This window comes from Heteronotia binoei, chromosome 8 (genome assembly GCF_032191835.1).
Source record: "Heteronotia binoei isolate CCM8104 ecotype False Entrance Well chromosome 8, APGP_CSIRO_Hbin_v1, whole genome shotgun sequence".
Taxonomy (NCBI): Eukaryota; Metazoa; Chordata; class Lepidosauria; order Squamata; family Gekkonidae; genus Heteronotia; species Heteronotia binoei.
This window is the reverse complement of record NC_083230.1, coordinates 133,170,424-133,190,059: the sequence shown is the minus strand read 5'-3', so window position 1 is coordinate 133,190,059 and position 19,636 is coordinate 133,170,424. Positions and strand designations below refer to the sequence as shown.

The 19,636-nt window shown below is 49.5% G+C and overlaps 1 protein-coding gene across 1 annotated transcript in view; it reads right to left on the bottom strand.

The window, feature by feature from the left end:
* PPP6R2 (protein phosphatase 6 regulatory subunit 2) overlaps positions 1-19,626 on the bottom strand; it is a 77,061-nt gene extending 57,435 nt beyond the window's left edge. The window contains exons 1-5 of the mRNA XM_060244535.1: positions 19,567-19,626; positions 6,320-6,565; positions 4,009-4,195; positions 3,752-3,889; positions 1,661-1,726 (exon numbers count right to left, since the gene is read on the bottom strand). Coding sequence (XP_060100518.1) covers positions 1,661-1,726; positions 3,752-3,889; positions 4,009-4,195; positions 6,320-6,546 — 618 coding nt within the window. The 5' untranslated portion in view covers positions 6,547-6,565; positions 19,567-19,626. The remainder of the gene's footprint in view (positions 1-1,660; positions 1,727-3,751; positions 3,890-4,008; positions 4,196-6,319; positions 6,566-19,566) is intronic.
* Between the last annotated feature and the right edge of the window lie 10 nt (positions 19,627-19,636).

The window sequence follows — 19,636 nt, the reverse complement described above, 5'->3', positions numbered from 1 at the left end:
CTTCTTCTAGTCCAACATCCCACACAATGCAAGAAATTTACACATGCCTCACCCCCACATCCCAGTGCCACCTCCTCCACACCCAGAAGAGGGGGGGGGGGGGAGAACCCTGCAAATCTGGCCTGAGGAAAAATTGCTGCCTGATTATTAGCATTTCACAGGATCTGTAAGAGAATAGCACTGCTGTCAGATGGCCATCTAGCCTCTCTTTGAAAACCTGCAAAGAAGGAGAGCCCAACACCTCTCAAGGAGGAAGCCTGTCCCACGGAGGAACTGCTCTGTCAGGAAGTTCTTCCCAATGTTTAGCCAAAAACTCTTTTAATTTCAGCCCACTGGTTCTGTGCAGATCTTCTGGGGTCACAAAAAACAACTGCGCACCAACCTCCAAGGACAGCACTTTAATGACTTCAAGATGGCGATCATATTCTAGATCCGCTCTGAAGAAGGCATCCAGGCCAGAGACAAAGAACGCTCTGAGTTCCAGGGCCGTTCTTGCTATGAGGAACACGGCCTTGATAAGTATCGGCAGGAGAGCTCCACAGGCCACTGAAGAGACAGGTGAGGCTATGCCTGTCCTCCCCATTTGTGGAACCCCCCAGGTGGAACTCGGCAGTTGAACAAGAAATGCCTCCACAAGGCAACATTTATGACGCCTTCAGCGGGTGATCCTCAGAGCCCAGAGCAGCGGCTTGATTTTGCTCAGCACTGAAATGCCGCTCTTAGGAGCTCACACGGCATCAACACCGGGGCTGATAAACCGTTTCTTTCGCCACAACAGGAGAACGTTCTCCAAGGGGACTGCGGAGCTGCCCAGCTGCAGAAGTCTAGCAAGGCAAGAAAGTGCCAGCTGGGCTGCCGCTTCTGGCCAAGTTTCTTCACAGTGCCTGCCTGTCAATCGCCACAGGGCCATGCCCCTGGCCTGGGCGTTTGCTGGACCCTGAGACTCAGCATGCTGAGCAACAGCAGGGGGCAGCAGAGGGGCTGCACTGATCCTACCACTAAGCGCAGAAACCAAAGCTTTTTCAACTAGAGTGGTGTCACATAAGCCACACCTCACCCTTCTCATTCTGGTGACACTGGAAATCATTGGGGGGGGGGGAGAGTGGAGACAGGCATGCAAGAGGCCTGACATCAACACACTCCACTTGGGAGCAGCTGCAGCAGGTAAAACCTGTTCGCTTGGGCATTTGGTGAAGACACAGCCTGCATGTATCCAAAATGAAGAGTCAGTTCCTGGAACACCTCTGTGTGTAGAAACGAAATTTATTCAGCAATGACAAATGGAGGCAATCCGCTGGGATACTTTTGGCTCTCAGCTCAGAACTGCCAGAGGAGGAGAGTACAGGAGGCATGGTCCCTCTGCTCAGTCACTACGGCCCCTGCAAGTCACAACAGGGGATTGTCTCTCCCACACTCCTCCTCCTCCTCCTCACACACCTGCCTGCATTCAGTGGAGAGTATTTTAGGCCTGTGCAGGCAACAGACCACAGGTTCAGGTTTTTGGCATGCATTCTTTTTTCGTTTTATACTTTTTCTGCCAGCAGGAAAGAGTGATGTGAAACACAAGTGCAAGAAAACCTCCCTTCTTACAGTGCACGGACAAGTACCCACAATTGGAGCCATGTGCCTCTAACCATCAGTGGGGAGGGCTCATACTCACATCGTCCTCCTGGCTGGGAGAGATCAGCTCCACAAGTCTCTGGATGACCTTCGACTGATTCAGCCACTGAAGGGACACAAAGGGGGAAAGGCCAAAGGATCAGTCCTCAGATACCACCAAATCCACAGTGCCCTTTTGGGAAGGGAAGCTCTTTGTCCCACCTACAGATACTACAGCCCATTCAGTCCCACGGACACCATGAGATCCACAGTGCGCTTTTGGGAAGGGAAGCTCTTTGTCCCACCTGCAGACACTGCAGCCCATTCAGTCCCACCGACACCACCAAATCCACAGTGCCCTTTTGAGAAGGGAAGCTCTTTGTCCCACCTGCAGATACTACAGCCCATTCAGCCCCACCGACACCACCAAATCCACAGTGCCCTTTTGGGAAGGGAAGCTCTTTGTCCCACCTGCAGATACTACAGCCCATTCAGTCCCACCGACTCCACCAAATCCACAGTGCCCTTTTGGGAAGGGAAGCTCTTTGTCCCACCTGCAGATACTACAGCCCATTCAGTCCCACCGACACCACCAAATCCACAGTGCCCTTTTGAGAAGGGAAGCTCTTTGTCCCACCTGCAGACACTGCAGCCCATTCAGTCCCACCGACACCACCAAATCCACAGTGCCCTTTTGGGAAAGGAAGCTCTTTGTCCCACCTGCAGACACTGCAGCCCATTCAGTCCCACCGACACCACCAAATCCACAGTGCCCTTTTGAGAAGGGAAGCTCTTTGTCCCACCTGCAGACACTGCAGCCCATTCAGTCCCACCGACACCACCAAATCCACAGTGCCCTTTTGGGAAAGGAAGCTCTTTGTCCCACCTGCAGACACTGCAGCCCATTCAGTCCCACCGACACCACCAAATCCACAGTGCCCTTTTGAGAAGGGAAGCTCTTTGTCCCACCTGCAGACACTGCAGCCCATTCAGTCCCACCGACACCACCAAATCCACAGTGCCCTTTTGGGAAAGGAAGCTCTTTGTCCCACCTGCAGACACTGTAGCCCATTCAGTCCCACCGACACCACCAAATCCACAGTGCCCTTTTGGGAAGGGAATCTCTTTGTCCCACCTGCAGACACTGTAGCCCATTCAGTCCCACCGACACCACCAAATCCACAGTGCTCTTTTGGGAAGGGAATCTCTTTGTCCCACCTGCAGATACTACAGCCCATTCAGTCCCACTGACACCACCAAATCCACAGTGCCCTTTTGGGAAGGGAATCTCTTTATCTCACCTGCAAACACTGCAGCCCATTCAGGATTCTCACCGCCCTCCCCACATCATGTGACAGCCAGGGCAAAGGCTCCATTACAAAAGTTATGTATTGTTTTACTGAATCATGGGATTCCATGTCTGTGATCCGCCCTGAGCCCGCCTTTGGCGGGGGAGGGCGGGGTATAAGAATAAAATTATTATTATTATTATTATTATTATTATTATGAGCCCAGCTGGAAGAGACCAGCGGCCACCTCATCCAACACACATGCATGTGCGCATACACACACACACACTAGGGAAAAGACAACCTGATGCCACTGTCTCCCCGCCATGCCATCCCAACAAAGACTAGTGTGCCACAAAACAGAGACAACGCACACACTACAGGAAAGGAAACATAGTCTGCAAGCAACAGCTGTAGATCATTCATCCCAAAAAACTAAACACTGCAGCAAAGACAACTATCCCCCAGGGCCTTCCCTCTCACTCCAAAACAGGACAGTGATCTGGACCAACATAAAAACACAAACTGCACAGATCTCCCAGTTATATTCTGTATCACTTAATATCCTGCCTCACACAGTGCCAGGCCTTGATACAGCTGAGGGGAACCAAGACCACCTCTCCCTTCTGTTTGTCCCATTACAGCCTGGAAGCTGCCTGAGGTCACGGAGGGTCCCCCCATTTGGCCAAGTGGGGAAGAACCTGTCTGGCTGCGGACCCTGCAGAGCCCTGCCCTGGCAAGCCTTGGCTTTGGAAGCAGCCGGAGCGGAGTCTGGCCAGAAGCCTGAAGGGGGAAAGCAACTCCTCCAGGAAGAGTTCTAGTCTCCTCCTCTGGCACACCCCCAAAAGCGACCCATCCCTCACACTGAGCACTTCCTGCCGCAGCTGAGCGGGCTCCACGCAGCTGATGAGTCGCAGGAGAAGGTCCATCATGGCGGACGTATCCATGTGCTTCAGCACCAGGTCAAGAAACGTGGCTTTCTTCCGCAAAAATGAAATCACCTGGAAGGATGAAAGACAGCATGAGTTGCCTGCCACACAGAGCAGCAGCATCAGCAGAGAGCCAGGCAGCCCACTTCCGGGGGAACAGTCACAAGAGGAGCAAAGGGACTGACACTCACCTGCTCCGTTTTCCTCGCAATGAGGTTGCCCATGGTCTTGCTGAAGAAACTGGCCAGCAAGGGGTTCAGGGGGGGCTCCTGGTCCAGGAAGTCATAGAGGATGTTCAGTAATGTCTCATCCCCCCCAAGCTTGTCGTTGATCTGTGGCACGTCTGAGGTCAGCAGTTCACAAGCCGTATTGGGATACCTGTGCGAATTACAGCAGAGCAGAGGAAGGAAGCCGGTGCAGCCACTCTGGCCATGAGCCCCCCCCCCCCCCGCCCTCATTCATTCTGAAGCAGCCACAAATCACACCACACGGGGGAAAGTTATTTCTTATTTCTTGGGTTGGATTCACTTGGTCGCCTCTCCCCTGCACACAGGACTCAGGGAGCCTGACAACAGAAAGAGGCACAATAAATAGTTTAAATTAAAACCCTAAAATCTTCCTCCGTGGAACATGTACTCCCAGATTTGGGGGGGGGGGGGGTTATGGAAGCAATCTGGTCTTTTCCGAAAGAGGAAAGCTGCAGCTTGACTTAAGATCTCATTGTGACAAAAAGCCCTGGGGTAATTCTGGGGCAAGCCAATTTGCGGTAGCACAAGCTGCATCTGTGAAAGCCAGAAGATGGAGAAGGCTTTGGTCTGCATCAGCTAAGCCACAAACACAGCCCTTGGGCCCAGCGGCCATTCCTCTGCAATAAACCTGCCCTGGGAGGGAGAGCACGTGTCCCTGGGACCACAACAGCATCCCTGAAGGCTTCCTTGGTCTCTCGCACTGGCAGTGGCACTAGACTCACTTGGCTTCAGCTGCCTCATCCAGAGAGCACCTGCCCTCCCGCAGGGGGGAGCCCTGCACAGAAGGCTGCTGGACGTGGCTCTCCCTGGAGCGATGCCCCCTCCCCTTCTCAAGGAGAGCTGATCTCCAGTGCCGTCCCTGAGACACGTCTCCGTCCTCTCCCTCGCCTTCAATTCCATCTCATTTGAAAAGCGTCTTACTATGTTCTCCCCTAGTCCCCAGAGCAGCTAGCATTAAGCCATAAGGTTTCAGCGTGCCTTACATTTTCATCCACCAGTCTATGCACACACAGTGGTTTCTTAAACAACCAGCAATGCCTGCCTGCAATCTGAGGGAAATGGAATCAACACTCTTGGAAGGCTGAGCTTTGCTGGCCCAGGCCAGGCTGGAGTGCTGGGACATGCTTGATGTGGAACTGCCTTTGAAAACCATCAGGACACTTTGCCCCCCTGCCAGCCGGAGAAGACGGCTGAGCTAGCGAGAACAACACACCAACTCTGACAAACGCACTTCCAAGCCAGATTCAAACTGTTGGCTTTCTCCTTTCAGGGACTGTACAGCCTGGGTCAGGCTGCCCTCTAAAACCCACCAAAGGTAAGGGGCTCGGCTTCATCCAGTCTGGTGCGGAACACACTCCTCCCTTAAGAGACGGCTTGGTTCTGCCCTCCCTTGGGCTCACTCTGGAGGCAAGTGGAAATATGTTTATTCCACCAGTCAGTCATTTCAGCTTTAAACTGAAGAGTGACCTTACTGTATTATTCCTGTATTGACTCTGAATTGTATTATTTGAAATGTTCTATATAGTGTGTATATCGGGGGTGACCAACGGTAGCTCTCCAGATGTTTTTTGCCTACAACTCCCATCAGCCCCAGCCATTGGCCATGCTGGCTGGAGCTGATGGGAGTTGTAGGCAAAAAAACATCTGGAGAGCTACCATTGGCCACCCCTGGTGTCTTTATTTAACTTGTATTAAACTGACTTGAAAACGTACCTTAGTGAAGGGTAAGCACAATAAGGACCCAAACAGCCACTGACCCTGCCCACCATTCCCAGCCCCACAGGGCGCCCCCATCCCCCCCTCCCCCACCTGAAGCCCAGTGGGTCTCACGTGCTGCTTCCCAGAGACTCTGGCTTATTCTGCTTAACTGAGGCAAAGTGGCAGGCGCGCAACATCCACCAAACTCAGTGTGAGGCTCTGGTTTCTGACTTACAGGAGGCATGAACTGCCTCGGCCTTGGATATCTCAAGGAGCATCTTTCTCCACCACTGCTACAGGCGCAGAGATCAGGCACTGAGGCTCTGCTAAACATGGACACTAACGTGGCATTCAGTAGGAACAGGGACTTCCACTGCTGGGGCGATGCCTCCCTCAACGAGCCCACTTGGCTTTGACTTGGGCATCTTTTTGGAGACAGGCAAGACCCTGGGGCGTTGAGACTATTGCGGGAGCAGTTTTCTGCTGGCTTTATGGATTATTTCTGCATCCCCAGCTGGTTTTAGGGCTCTCCCCTGCCAGGCCATGAGTGACCTACTTGAAGCGGACCTTCTCGTCCATGTCCAGGGGTGGCTCGTGAGTGATGAGGCTGCCCAGCTCCTCCAGGCAGGGCTGCTGACACAGGAAGTCCACCAGCTTGCGGTTCTGCGCTCTGCACTCCTGCAGAAGGTCATCTTCATCCATCAGCTCACGCAGCGTCACATCCGGCTTGGCCAGCAGCTTGTCAACATGCGACGTCGTGTTCACATCAAATTTCCAGAACATGGTGAGCACACGTGCCTGCCTGCAAGGCCAAGGCAACAAAAGCACACCGGTTATTGTTGGAGAGAATGCTGTCTGGGGAAAATGAAAAGCTGATTTCAGAGACATATAAGCTGTTCTTGAAATGGTCTACGGAAGATGAAGTAGTTAATCACAAATGATAAAATGGGCGATAAATATAAATAAAGAAATACAGATGGAGTCATGGAACACTTATGGAAGAACTCTATGAAAATATCTACATGTTATAAAATTAAGGAAAATTGCTTTACATTTTATATAGGTGGTACATGACACCTAAGAAACTGGCAAAAATGAACAATCAGGTGTCGGATAGATGTTGGAAATGTAAAAAACAAGAAGGATCTTTCTACCGTATGTGGTGGACTTGTGAAAAGGCAAAACAATTTTGGCAAATGATTCAGCAAGAGATTTCGAAAATTTTGGGATATAATATTAAGAAGGCACCAGACATTTTTCTGTTGGGATTACAAATGGAAACATTTTTAAAACAAGACAGAACAATAATTTGGTATATGTTTTCAGCTGCACGGACATTATATGCGCAGATGTGGAAACAACACAAAATACCAGAAACGTAGGAGTGAACTTTAAAAGTTATGCCTTGGAGTAAAATGGACAAGCTTACAAGAATCTTAAAAGAACAAGATTTAGAGAAGTTTAAAAATGAGTGGGGAAAGTTCCAAAAGTATGTTGAAAAACAATGGAACGTTAAAGGATATTTGGCGATTTTTGACAATGGTAAATCTCTAAAGAAACTTTAAATGGATTATAGTAAAAAAGCGAGATTATTGGAATATATCCTTTTCATTTTTTTTGTTAATGCCTAAAAGACTACAATGAAAATGGATTACAATTATAATGTTTTTCTTTTTGATGTTTTTTTTCTATTAAGTAAGATTCTTTAATAGATAAAGTTTATTACCTTTTTTTAACAATTTAAATAAAATACACTGCCGGGGGTCACCAAAAGGGGGGAGGGATGGAGAAAATGTAATGTATATGTATTAATCCTTAATAACAAATGATAATGTGTTATTACAATATCTTACAGCATAATAAATTGTTTTAAACTAAAAAAGCACATCGGTTATTGCATCACCTAACAACTATGACATCACAGCCCGGCCAATCCCTGAGAGGAGGAACACGGTAGCTTCTGAAGCCCTCTTTCCCACAGCCTACAATGCCCTGGCTGGTGGCCCTTGTTGCGCACACTGCAGCTGCCCCGCCAGACAGCTTTCCCTGTGCCCGAGTGGCCAACAGCCCAGGCACCAGTAGTGACAGCTCTCCCTGCCCGGGCTCCCCAATGGCTTCCCACAGCCTACAGGGCCCAGGCTGGTGGCCCTTGCTGGGCGCACACTGCAGCTGCCCCGCCAGACGGCTTTCCCTGTGCCCGAGTGGCCAACAGCCCAGCCACCAGTAGTGACAGCTCTCCCTGCCCGGGCTCCCCAATGGCTTCCCACAGCCTACAGGGCCCTGGCTGGTGGCCCTTGTTGCGCACACTGCAGCTGCCCCGCCAGACAGCTTTCCCTGTGCCCGAGTGGCCAACAGCCCAGCCACCAGTAGTGACAGCTCTCCCTGTGCCCAGGCTCCCCAATGGCTTCCCACTGCCAACAGGGCCCAGGCTGGTGGCCCTTGCTGGGCGCACACTGCAGCTGCCCCGCCAGACGGCTTTCCCTGTGCCCGAGTGGCCAACAGCCCAGCCACCAGTAGTGACAGCTCTCCCTGTGCCCATGCTCCCCAATGGCTTCCCACTGCCAACAGGGCCCCGGCTGGTGGCCCTTGTTGCGCACACTGCAGCTGCCCCGCCAGACGGCTTTCCCTGTGCCCGAGTGGCCAACAGCCCAGCCACCAGTAGTGACAGCTCTCCCTGTGCCCAGGCTCCCCAATGGCTTCCCACTGCCAACAGGGCCCAGGCTGGTGGCCCTTGCTGGGCGCACACTGCAGCTGCCCCGCCAGACGGCTTTCCCTGTGCCCGAGTGGCCAACAGCCCAGCCACCAGTAGTGACAGCTCTCCCTGTGCCCATGCTCCCCAATGGCTTCCCACTGCCAACAGGGCCCCGGCTGGTGGCCCTTGTTGCGCACACTGCAGCTGCCCCGCCAGACGGCTTTCCCTGTGCCCGAGTGGCCAACAGCCCAGCCACCAGTAGTGACAGCTCTCCCTGTGCCCAGGCTCCCCAATGGCTTCCCACTGCCAACAGGGCCCAGGCTGGTGGCCCTTGCTGGGCGCACACTGCAGCTGCCCCGCCAGACGGCTTTCCTTGTGCCCGAGTGGCCAACAGCCCAGCCACCAGTAGTGACAGCTCTCCCTGTGCCCAGGCTCCCCAATGGCTTCCCACTGCCAACAGGGCCCAGGCTGGTGGCCCCTGCTGGGCGCACACTGCAGCTGCCCCGCCAGACGGCTTTCCCTGGCTAGCCAGTGTGCAGGGGCAGCTGCAGCCACCTGGGACATGAGTAGGCTCCCCATGTGGAGACTGATGGGCATTACTGCAGCGGAGGCGCCCTCAAAGCAGCACCTCCATGGGCCCTCTCCCCACCTTGAGGAACTGCAGTCCCTTCACTTCTGTGGCAGCCAAAAGAGAGCACAGAGGAAGAAAAGGCAGTCATGTCACCACACCCCTTGTTTCCTTCTTCCTCTGTGGAGAAGGCAGGGCGTCTCCTGGGAAGCAGCCTCACACCTCTCCAAGACCTCAGACCAAAGCCCTGCCCTGCAACAGCCTCCCTCCTTCAAAGATGGGAAATGAAGCCCCTCCACCACAAAAAGCTTAAGAGGCTGAAAATGAAACCCTGAACAAAAACAAAACCACTTAAGGAAATCCTGACCAACATGAACAGTATTAACAAGAAGTACTTCTGCTGTGTGTGTTGAAGCATTAACACTTGACCAGTCCAGAAACTGAATAGCCGTAGGTTCAGGGGAACATGCTATGGAAGCACACAGCACAAAACAGGTTCACGGAGGAGATGGTTATTCATTAGATCGGTCTAGAACAGCCAGGGCTGCAACTGTCACGTTCAGACATCACCAAACTTGCTGAGACTGAGAGGGAAAAGATCTTGCGGCCACAGTAGTGTCAAGCCCCTGTGCTGCAGCAGCGAAAAGGGCCAACTTCATGTTAGGGGTCATCAGGAAAGAGACTGAGAACAAAACGCCAGTATTATAATACTGCCCTTGTATAGATCTATGGCACAGCCTCATTTGGAATACTGCCTACAGTTTGGGTCCCCGTATCTCGAGGAGGACATCGCAGAGCTGGAAAAAACACAAAAGAGGGCAACCAAGATGCTTAAGGGAATGGAGCACCTTCCCTGTGAGGAAGGCTGAAGAGTCTGGACTTTTTGGCTGAGAAAAGAGACAACTCAAAGGGGCGGGGGAGACATGACAGAGGTTTATAAAGTTATGCATGGGATGGGGAGAGTTGACAAAAGAGACATTTTTCTCCCTTTCCCAAAATACTAGAACTCAAAGGCATCCGATGAAGTTGACGGGCAGTAGGTTCAGGACAGATAAAAGGAAATACTGCTTTACACAGAGTTACTAAAATGTGGAATTTGCTGCCAGGAGATTAGACAGATTCATGGAGGACACGTCTGTCAGTGGCTACGAGCCATGGTGACCAGTGTTCCCTCTAAGCTGAGTCAGCTCACAGTTTTTTAGCCTCCAGCTCACACATTTTTGTCTTAACTCAGGAAAAATGGCTCTAGAGTAAACTGATTTCTGCAGTAGCTCACAACTTTAATGCCAGTAGCTCATGAAGTAGAATTTTTGCTCACGAGACTCCACAGCTTAGAGGGAGTCTGATGGTGACTGAGGGGACCCTCTGAATCCCAGAAAAAGTCGACATGAAGGGAAGGCTTCGACCTCCCTGCTCTGTGGTTGGCCCTCCAGAGGACCTCGTTGGCTGCCATCTGAGATAGGATGCTGGACTAGATCAATCAACATTTTATTTATATCCCGCCCTCCCCGCCGAGGCAGGCTCAGGGCGGCTAACAACATCAATACAATAGATTATACAATAAGTATTTAAAATCAGTGTTTAGCTTTAAAACAGTCTAATTTATAATTTAAAATTAACATTCTGGTGCTATTTCCAATAAGCATGATGGCGAAAATCACTTAGGCGAGTCCCTCTGTCATTTAATCGGCAAAGGCCATCCCAAAAAGGGATGTTCAAGGTTCCGCAGGGCCCGCACTTCTTCTGGGAGCTGGTTCCATAGGTGTGGAGCTACAATACAGAAGGCCCGCATACAAGTACTCTGCAGTTTTGCCTCCTTCGGCCCGGGGATGGTCAGTTGGTTCTTCCCTGCTAACCTCAGTGCTCTCTGGGGTTCATATGGGGAAAGACGGTCCCTCAGGTAGGCAGATCCTCGGCCATATAGGGCTTTAAAGGTAATAACCAGCACTTTGTAACGAATCCGGTATGTAACTGGCAACCAGTGCAGTCCGCGCAGCCCCGGCTGTATGTGCTCCCACTTCAGGAGCCCCAGTAGCAGCCTAGCCACCGTGTTTGCCCCAGCTGCAGCCTCCGAGTTTGGCATGGAGGCAGCCCCATGTAGATGGACCCTCATTGGTCTGATCCAGCAAGGCTCTAGTTATGTTCAAATATGGAGTGAACGTTTCCAACAGGTCCTGTCTGCGAGCTTCCCAGAACTATGGAATGCTGACTGAAATGGCATCTTTGGTCTAACTGATGAAGTGTGCTTTCAGCACATGAAGGCTTGCGTTCTCAGTAAAACTTTGTTGGTCTTAAAGGTGCTCCTGGACTCCTACTTTGTTCTGTTGCTTCAGACCAACATGGCTGCCCGCCTGGATCCATCTACCTGGCTGAACAAATAAAGACTTGGATTTTCACATTACTACTTATAATCCTTGTTACCTTTCAAGTCATTCTCCTGTCTGAACACTTCCTTGTGACAATGATGGGAGCTGCTATTCTGCAAACCAGGTTCAACCAACACAGCTGAGCCAGAGAACTCCGCACAGAAGTCATCCCTCATGGCCTGGGGTACTACGGAAGCCCCACTTCCCTCCCTCCCAAGGTGACTTCCTATTGTGTCAAAGATGCCGTATTCTTCAGGGAGCAGAGCACATCTTGCCTGACACTTCTGGCTGCAAGTGCAAGGCTGAAACTGGCTGCAGACAGCCGAGCCAGTGGGAAAACCAGGCAGATTTAAACTGAGAACGCTGCTGCTTCTGGCCCAAGCCCAAGTGTTTGACATCACAGGCTCAAAAGCTGCAAGGCAAAGCCAGCGACTGGCCCATATTAAAAATGAGTCTGCAACATTTCAGAACTCTTTCTAAGTGACTGCCCCCGGGTGCCTTCCTTGTCTGAGCAGTTCCTATTTTTCCAGACAGCTTTTGGGATTTGTTACACACATCGTGAATCAACAAACACATACATTTTGGACATTTTTGGAGTGAACTGCATTGTCTGAAAATTCAACAGCTCAAAACAAAACACTATAGTTGAACTGATCACAAGTAAGTAAAATCCATGTATCAAAACTCACTCCCTGCATCTATTTGAGTACAAGAGATAATGGACACAGAAATCCTCCTGGAACATCTGGAAATTTCCTATAAATATCCAGTAATCCATTATCGCTGTCTTTGTGTTACTTGCAGCACATATTAGGCTTTCAACAGCAATTCTGAGTTTCAGTGAGGCCTTAGTGGCTGAAGTCCTCTTTTCCCATCTAATTCCATAGCAACACGAATGAACACTTGCACTGTGAGAAACCTAACCCTGAACAAAATCAGAGAGGGGTGTGGCCATGTCCAAACTGACAACAAGAATCACAAGACTGAGAAACCTGCAGGAGAACATGTCAGCCTCCCAGGACATTCAATGGGTGACCCCAAAGTAGCTGTTTTATGGCAAAGGAACTTCAGGAACAAACTACAACATTATTACAACACTCAGAACAATGGAATCCCCAGGACATTAAAGGAATATTGTTTTTTTTTTATCTCACTACATATGCTAAACTCATCCAGACATTATATCTCTATTCTTACCAACCACACAAAAAAGGCCATATATCCTCTTTATTTTATTTCTTATTTAGAATGATAGATTAGAAGAGTAGACTGTAATGTAAGCAGTGTTCCCTCTAAGCTGAGTTAGCGTGAGCTAGCTCACACATTTTTGTCTTCGCTCAGGAAGGATGACCCCAGAGTTCACTAATTTATGCAGCAGCTCACAACTTTAATGCCAGGAGCTCACAAACTGGAATTTTTGCTCACAAGACTCTGCAGCTTAGAGGGAACACTGAATGCAACATAATGAATCATAGAATATAATGTAATGTAATTTGGAATGGTAAACTGGAATGTATAGCTCAGTCCTTGAGCATTTAGAAAGGATGGCTGTGATCACTAAGAGCCAGCATGGGTTTCTCAAGAACAAGTCATGTCAGACTAATCTGATCTCTTTTTTTTTTGGCAAAGTTTCTACCTTGCTGGATCAGGGAAATACTGTAGATATAGTTTATCTTGACTTCAGTAAGATTTCTGATAAGGTTCCACATATTATTCTTGTTGACAAGTTGGTAAAATATGGTTTGGATCCTGTTACTGTTAGGTGTATCTGTAACTGGTTGACAGATCACACCCAAAGAGGGCTTGTGAATGGTTCCTCATCCTCTTGGAGAGAAGTGCCTCAAGGATCTGTCCTAGGACCTGTTTTGTTTGATATCTTTATCAATCATTTGAATAAAGGAATAGAGGGAATGCTTAATTGGTAGGGGTAGCATATGCAGTAGAAGACTGAGTCAGGATACAGGATGATCTTGACAGGCTGGAAAACTGGGCTGTAACTAATAAAATGAATTTTAACAGGAAAAAATGTAAAGTTTTGCATTTAGGTAGGAAAAAATAAATGCATCATTATAGGATGTGGGAGACTTGTCTTGGCAACAATATGTGTGAAAAGGATCTAGAGGTCTTAGTATACCATACACCGAACATGAGTCAGAAATGTGTTGTGGTGTTTAAAAAGGAAAATGCAATTTTAGACTGTATCAACAGAAGTGTAGTGTCCAGATCACATGAAGTGATGGTATTGCTTTACTCTGCTCTGGTTACATCTCACCTAGAATATCGTGTTCCGTTTTGGGCACCACAATTTAAGAAGGATATAGACAAGCTGGAACGGGTCCAGAGGAGGGCAACAAAGATGGTGAGGGGTCTGGAGACCAAGTCCTACAAGGAAAGGCTGAAGGAGCTGGGGATGTTTAGCCTGGAGAGGAGATGACTGAGAGGTGATATGATCACCATCTTCAGGTACTTGAAGGGCTATTATATAGAAGATAATGTAGAATTGTTTTCTGTTGCCCCAGAAGGTTGGATCAGAACCAATGGGTTGAAATTAAATCAAAAGAGTTTCCAGCTCAAAATTAGGAAGAACTTCCTAACTGTTAGGGCGGTTCCTCAATGGAACAGGCTTCCTCCTTGGGAGGTGGTGGGCTATCCTTCCTTGGAGGTTTTTAAACAGAGGCTTAGATGGCCATCTGACAGCAATGAAGATCCTGTGAATGTAGGGAAAGGTATTTGTGAGTTTAGAGGGGTTCCTCAATGGAACAGGCTTCCTCCTCGGGAGGTGATGGGCTCTCCTTCCTTGGAGGTTTTTAAACAGAGGCTAGATGGCCATCTGACAGCAATGAAGATCCTGTTAATGTAGGGGGAGGGGTTTGTGAGTTTAGAGGGGTTCCTCAGTGGAACAGGCTTCCTCCTTGGGAGATGGTGGGCTCTCCTTCCTTGGAGGTTTTTAAACAGAGGCTTAGATGGCCATCTGACAGCAATGTTGATCCTGTGAATGTAGGGGGAGGGGTTTGTGAGTTTAGAGCGGTTCCTCAATGGAACAGGCTTCCTCCTCGGGAGGTGATGGGCTCTCCTTCCTTGGAGGTTTTTAAACAGAGGCTAGATGGCCATCTGACAGCAATGAGGATCCTGTGAATGTAGGGGGAGGGGTTTGTGAGTTTAGAGGGGTTCCTCAGTGGAACAGGCTTCCTCCTTGGGAGGTGGTCGGCTCTCCTTCCTTGGAGGTTTTTCAACAGAGGCTAGATGGCCATCTGACAGCAATGAGAATCCTGTGAATTTAGGGGGAGGGGTTTGTGAGTTTACAGTGGTTCCTCAGTGGAACAGGCTTCCTCCTCTGGAGGTGGTGGGCTCTCCTTCCTTGGAGGTTTTTCAACAGAGGCTAGATGGCCATCTGACAGCAATGAGGATCCTGTGAATTTAGGGGGAGGGGTTTGTGAGTTTAGAGGGGTTCCTCAATGGAACAGGCTTCCTCCTTGGGAGGCGGTGGGCTCTCCTTCCTTGGAAGTTTTTAAACAGAGGCTTAGATGGCCATCAGACAGCAATGTTGATCCTGTGAATTTAGGGGGAGGGGTTTTTGAGTTTACAGTGGTTCCTCAGTGGAACAGGCTTCCTCCTCGGGAGGTGGTGGGCTCTCCTTCCTTGGAGGTTTTTCAACAGAGGCTAGATGGCCATCTGACAGCAATGAGGATCCTGTGAATTTAGGGGGAGGGGTTTGTGAGTTTAGAGGGGTTCCTCAATGGCACAGGCTTCCTCCTTGGGAGGCGGTGGGCTCTCCTTCTTTGGAGGCTTTTAAACAGAGGCTTAGATGGCCATCTGACAGCATTGTTGATCCTGTGAACTTAAGGGGAAGTACTTGTGAATTTCCTGCATTGTGCAGGGGTTTCGACTAGATGACCCTGTGGGTCTCCTTCCAACTCTATGATTCCTGTTTGGTCCTTGAATTTGTTAAACATCCCCATTATGCTGTATGCTAATTCACTGCTTGCCCTTTACCTATATGTTTAATTTCCAATTCACTGTATTTATTTATTTTTATTTATTTTATTCGATTTATATCCCGCCCTACCCCACCGAGATCTGTATCTGTATCTGAAGAAGTCTGCCTGCACACAAAAGCTTATACCGTGAATAAAACCTTGCTGGTTTGACTTAAAGGTATCACTGCACTCAAACTTTGTTCCGTTTCTTGCAGATCGTAAAAGTGCACCGCAGCAAGTTCAAGGAACTTTGGGGCTGGAGCTCCTTTCCTATGAGATGAGGCTAGAGCCTGGGGCTTTCGATTTAGAAAAAAAGACCACTGAGTGGAAGGAATTACAGAAGTTTGTAAAATTATGCATGAGATGAAGGAAGTGGAAAGAAAGCTTTTTCTCCCTCTTCCATAATACTACAGCTTGGAGGTAGCCAATGAAGCTGATGGGCAACAGATTCAGAACACAAGAAACAAAGTACTTCTTTACTCAATGGGTGATAAAGATGCAGAATTCACCGACAGTGGATGTGGTTATGGCCATGACCATACATGGCTTTAAGAGGAAACTTGGCAGGTTTGTGGAGAAATCCATGAATCGTTACTACCCATGGTGCCTAATGGGAACCTTCGTCTTTACGAGCTCTCTCTCTCTCTCTCGGCTTGGCTTCGCGAACGAAGATTTAAGAAGAGTGCAATAGTCCACGTTTGCTGCAGGCTCGCTGGTGGCTGACAAGACCAATGTGGGACAGGCAGGTCCGGCCACAGCAGCTGCAGGGAAAAGTCTGATTTAGGGTTGGTCCTGTAGCAGTGCGATTCTTCCTCAATCTCCTTTTGTCCTCAAGACCAGCTATGCGTGCGTTCTCAAAGGAAGAGACAGCCTGGTGGATGGTGTGCCTCCATGCTTTGCGATCTGAGGCTAGGTCAGACCACTGGTGATGGTTGATGTGACAGGTGCTAAGGGATTTCTTCAGGGAGTCCTTGTACCTCTTCTTTGGTGCCCCTCTATTTCGATGGCCGGTGGAAAGTTCGCCATACAGGGCAATCTTGGGAAGGCGGTGGTTTTCCATCCTAGAAATATGCCCTGCCCAGCGCAGCTGCGTCTTCAACAGCAGTGCCTCAATGCTGGTAACCTCCGCCCGCTTGAGGACTTCAGTGTTGGTCACAAAGTCACTCCAGTGGATGTTGAGGATGGTGCGAAGGCAGCGCTGATGAAAGCGCTCAAGGAGTCGCAGGTGATGACGGTATAAAACCCACGAGTCGGAGCCGTAGATGAGGGTTGTCATCACAACCGCTTTGTAAACATTGATCTTTGTGCCTTTTTTCAGATGCTTGTTGCTCCACACTCTTTTGTGCAGTCGGCCAAATGCACAGTTTGCCTTTGCCAGCCTGTTGTCAATCTCCTTGTCGATCTTGGCATCTGAGGAGATGATGCACCCCAGGTAGCTGAACTGCTGGACTGTCTTCAGAACTGATTCACCCACAGTGATGCAGGGGGGGTGATAATCTTCCTGGGGTGCAGGCTGGTGGAGAACTTCTGTCTTCTTCAGACTAACTTCTAGGCCGAATAGCTTGGCAGCCTCTGCAAAGCAGGACGTCATATGCTGCAGAGCTGATACCGAGTGGGAGACCAGTGCAGCATCATCAGCAAACAGTAGCTCTCGGATGAGTTTTTCCATTGTCTTGGAGTGTGCCTTTAGTCGCCTCAGGTTGAACAGGCTGCCATCGGTGCGATAGCGGATGTATACACCATCGTCATCATCTAGATCTACTGCGGCTCTTTGAAGCATCATGCTAAAGAAGATCGTAAAGAGAGTTGGCGCGAGAACGCAGCCTTGCTTTACACCTGTGCCTATTGGGAAGGGCTCCGAGAGGTCGTTGCAGTGTCTGACTTGGCCTCGCTGGTCTTCGTGTAGCTGGATGATCATGCTGAGGAACCTTGGGGGACATCCTAAACGTTCCAAGATTTGCCACAGGCCTTTCCTGCTAATGGTATCGAAAGCTTTGGTAAGGTCGACAAAAGTCACATACAGAGCCTTGTTCTGTTCCCTGCATTTCTCTTGGAGCTGCCTGAGAACAAATACCATGTCGGTGGTGCTCCTGTTAGCTCTGAAGCCGCACTGGCTCTCTGGGAGGAGTTCTTCTGCAATGGCGGGCACCAGTCTGTTCAGGAGTATTCTGGCAAGGATTTTGCCTGCGATGGAGAGCAGGGTTATCCCCCGGTAGTTGGAGCAGTCTGACTTTTCCCCTTTGTTCTTGTATAGGGTGATGATGATTGCATCGCGAAAGTCCTCTGGTAATTTGCCTTGTTCCCAGCAGGTGACAAGTACTTTGTGAAGTGAGCTATGTAGTACTGTGCCCCCATGCTTCCAGATCTCTGGTGGAATTCCATCAACTCCCGCTGCCTTGCCACTTTTCAGTTGCTTGATGGCTTTAACAGTCTCTTCTAGGGTGGGGATCTCATCCAACTCTGTTTTCACCGGTTGAAGTGGGGTGAGGTGGATTGCTGAATCTTGAACTACGCGGTTGGCACTGAAGAGAACCTGAAAATACTCCGACCACCGGTTCAGTATGGATGCCTTGTCTGTGAGGAGCACTTGGCCGTCTGCACTATGCAAGGGACTCTGAGCCTGATATGATGGACCATATACTGCCTTCAGGGCTTCGTAGAACCCTCTTAAATCACCAGTGTCTGCACACAGCTGGGTTCTCTCTGCAAGCTTGGTCCACCACTCGTTCTGAATGTCTCGAAGCTTGCGCTGGAGGTTGCTACATGCAGCGTGAAAGGTTGCTTTTTTCCCAGGACAGGAGGGCTGAGCAAGATGTGCTTGGTAGGCAGATCTCTTTTTTGCCAGTAATTCTTGGATCTCTTGATTGTTCTCATCAAACCAGTCCTTGTTCTTCCTTGTGGAGAACCCGAGGACTTCTTCAGAGATCTGCAGGACGGTAGTTTTTAGGTGTTCCCAGAGTGCTTCTGGAGAAGGGTCTGTGGGGCAACTGGGGTCCTCAATTCTTGACTGGAGTTTTGCCTGGAAGGCAGCTTTAACTTCGGCTGACTGGAGGCTGCCAACCTGAAACTTCCTCCGAGGGATACCTCCTCTCCTGGGTGTGGGTTTAAAGTGAAGACGGAGATTGCAGCGTACAAGACGATGATCCGTATGACATTCTGCGCTGGGCATTACTCGGGTGTGTAAGACATCTCGAAGGTCTCTCTGGCGCACCAGAATGTAGTCGATAAGGTGCCAATGCTTGGACCGTGGGTGCATCCAGGTTGTCTTCAGACTGTTCTTCTGCTGGAAGATAGTGTTGGTGATGGCGAGCTGGTGCTCCATGCAGAATTCTAGCAGGAGGCGCCCGTTGTCATTGCAGTTGCCAATGCCGTGTTTGCCAAGTACTCCTTTCCAGGCTTCCGAGTCTTTACCTACTCTGGCATTGAAGTCGCCAAGGATGATCACCTTGTCCTCTGTAGGGGTCTTCCGTACGAGGTTGCGTAGATCAGCATAGAACTTGTTCTTTTCTGCAGGATCTGCTTGAAGGGTTGGGGCATACACACTGAAGAGTGTTGCATGCTGCTTGTTTTGAAGTGGGAGGTGCATGGACATGATGCGATCTGAGTGACCTGTTGGCAGGTTTTCGAGTTTGGAGGCAATGGAGTTCCTGACCATGAAGCCAACGCCAGAAAGGCGGCTCTCAGCCTTTGACTTACCCGACCAGTAGAGGAGCAGCAAACCTCTTAATTACAGTGCTGAGAAGCAACATCTGGGGAAGGCCTCTCTGCCCATCTGTTTGGTCCTCCAGGGGAACTGGCTGGCCACTGTGTGAAACAGGATGCTGGCCTAGATGGACCCTTGCTAGTCTGACCCAGCAGGGCTCTGACATTTGTAATCATCTGCTATATTTGCAATTTGCTTATATAAAAATAAGTCACATGCAGTATAACATTCCATAAAATACACCAATTTGTTCAATGTTATATGGTAACGAAATTATAAATGATGTATTTTACGATGTCAAAGCAAGAAAAATAAGCTTAATTGACAGGAAATAAATTATTGCATATATTTAAATTTTACCCCGGATTTCTGTTCCCCCACCCTGCGGACTTTAAACTCCTGGAAATTTAACATCTATAATGCTTCCATAGAAATCATATATCGAAGCCTTACATGAAAAACGTAGCCTCAAAATAAGAAACTGGAACAGGTCCTACCCCTTGGAGAAAGGATGTTTAAAAAATGGGATGTTCACCAGAGGTGCTTCAGATGCCAACGCCTGCAACG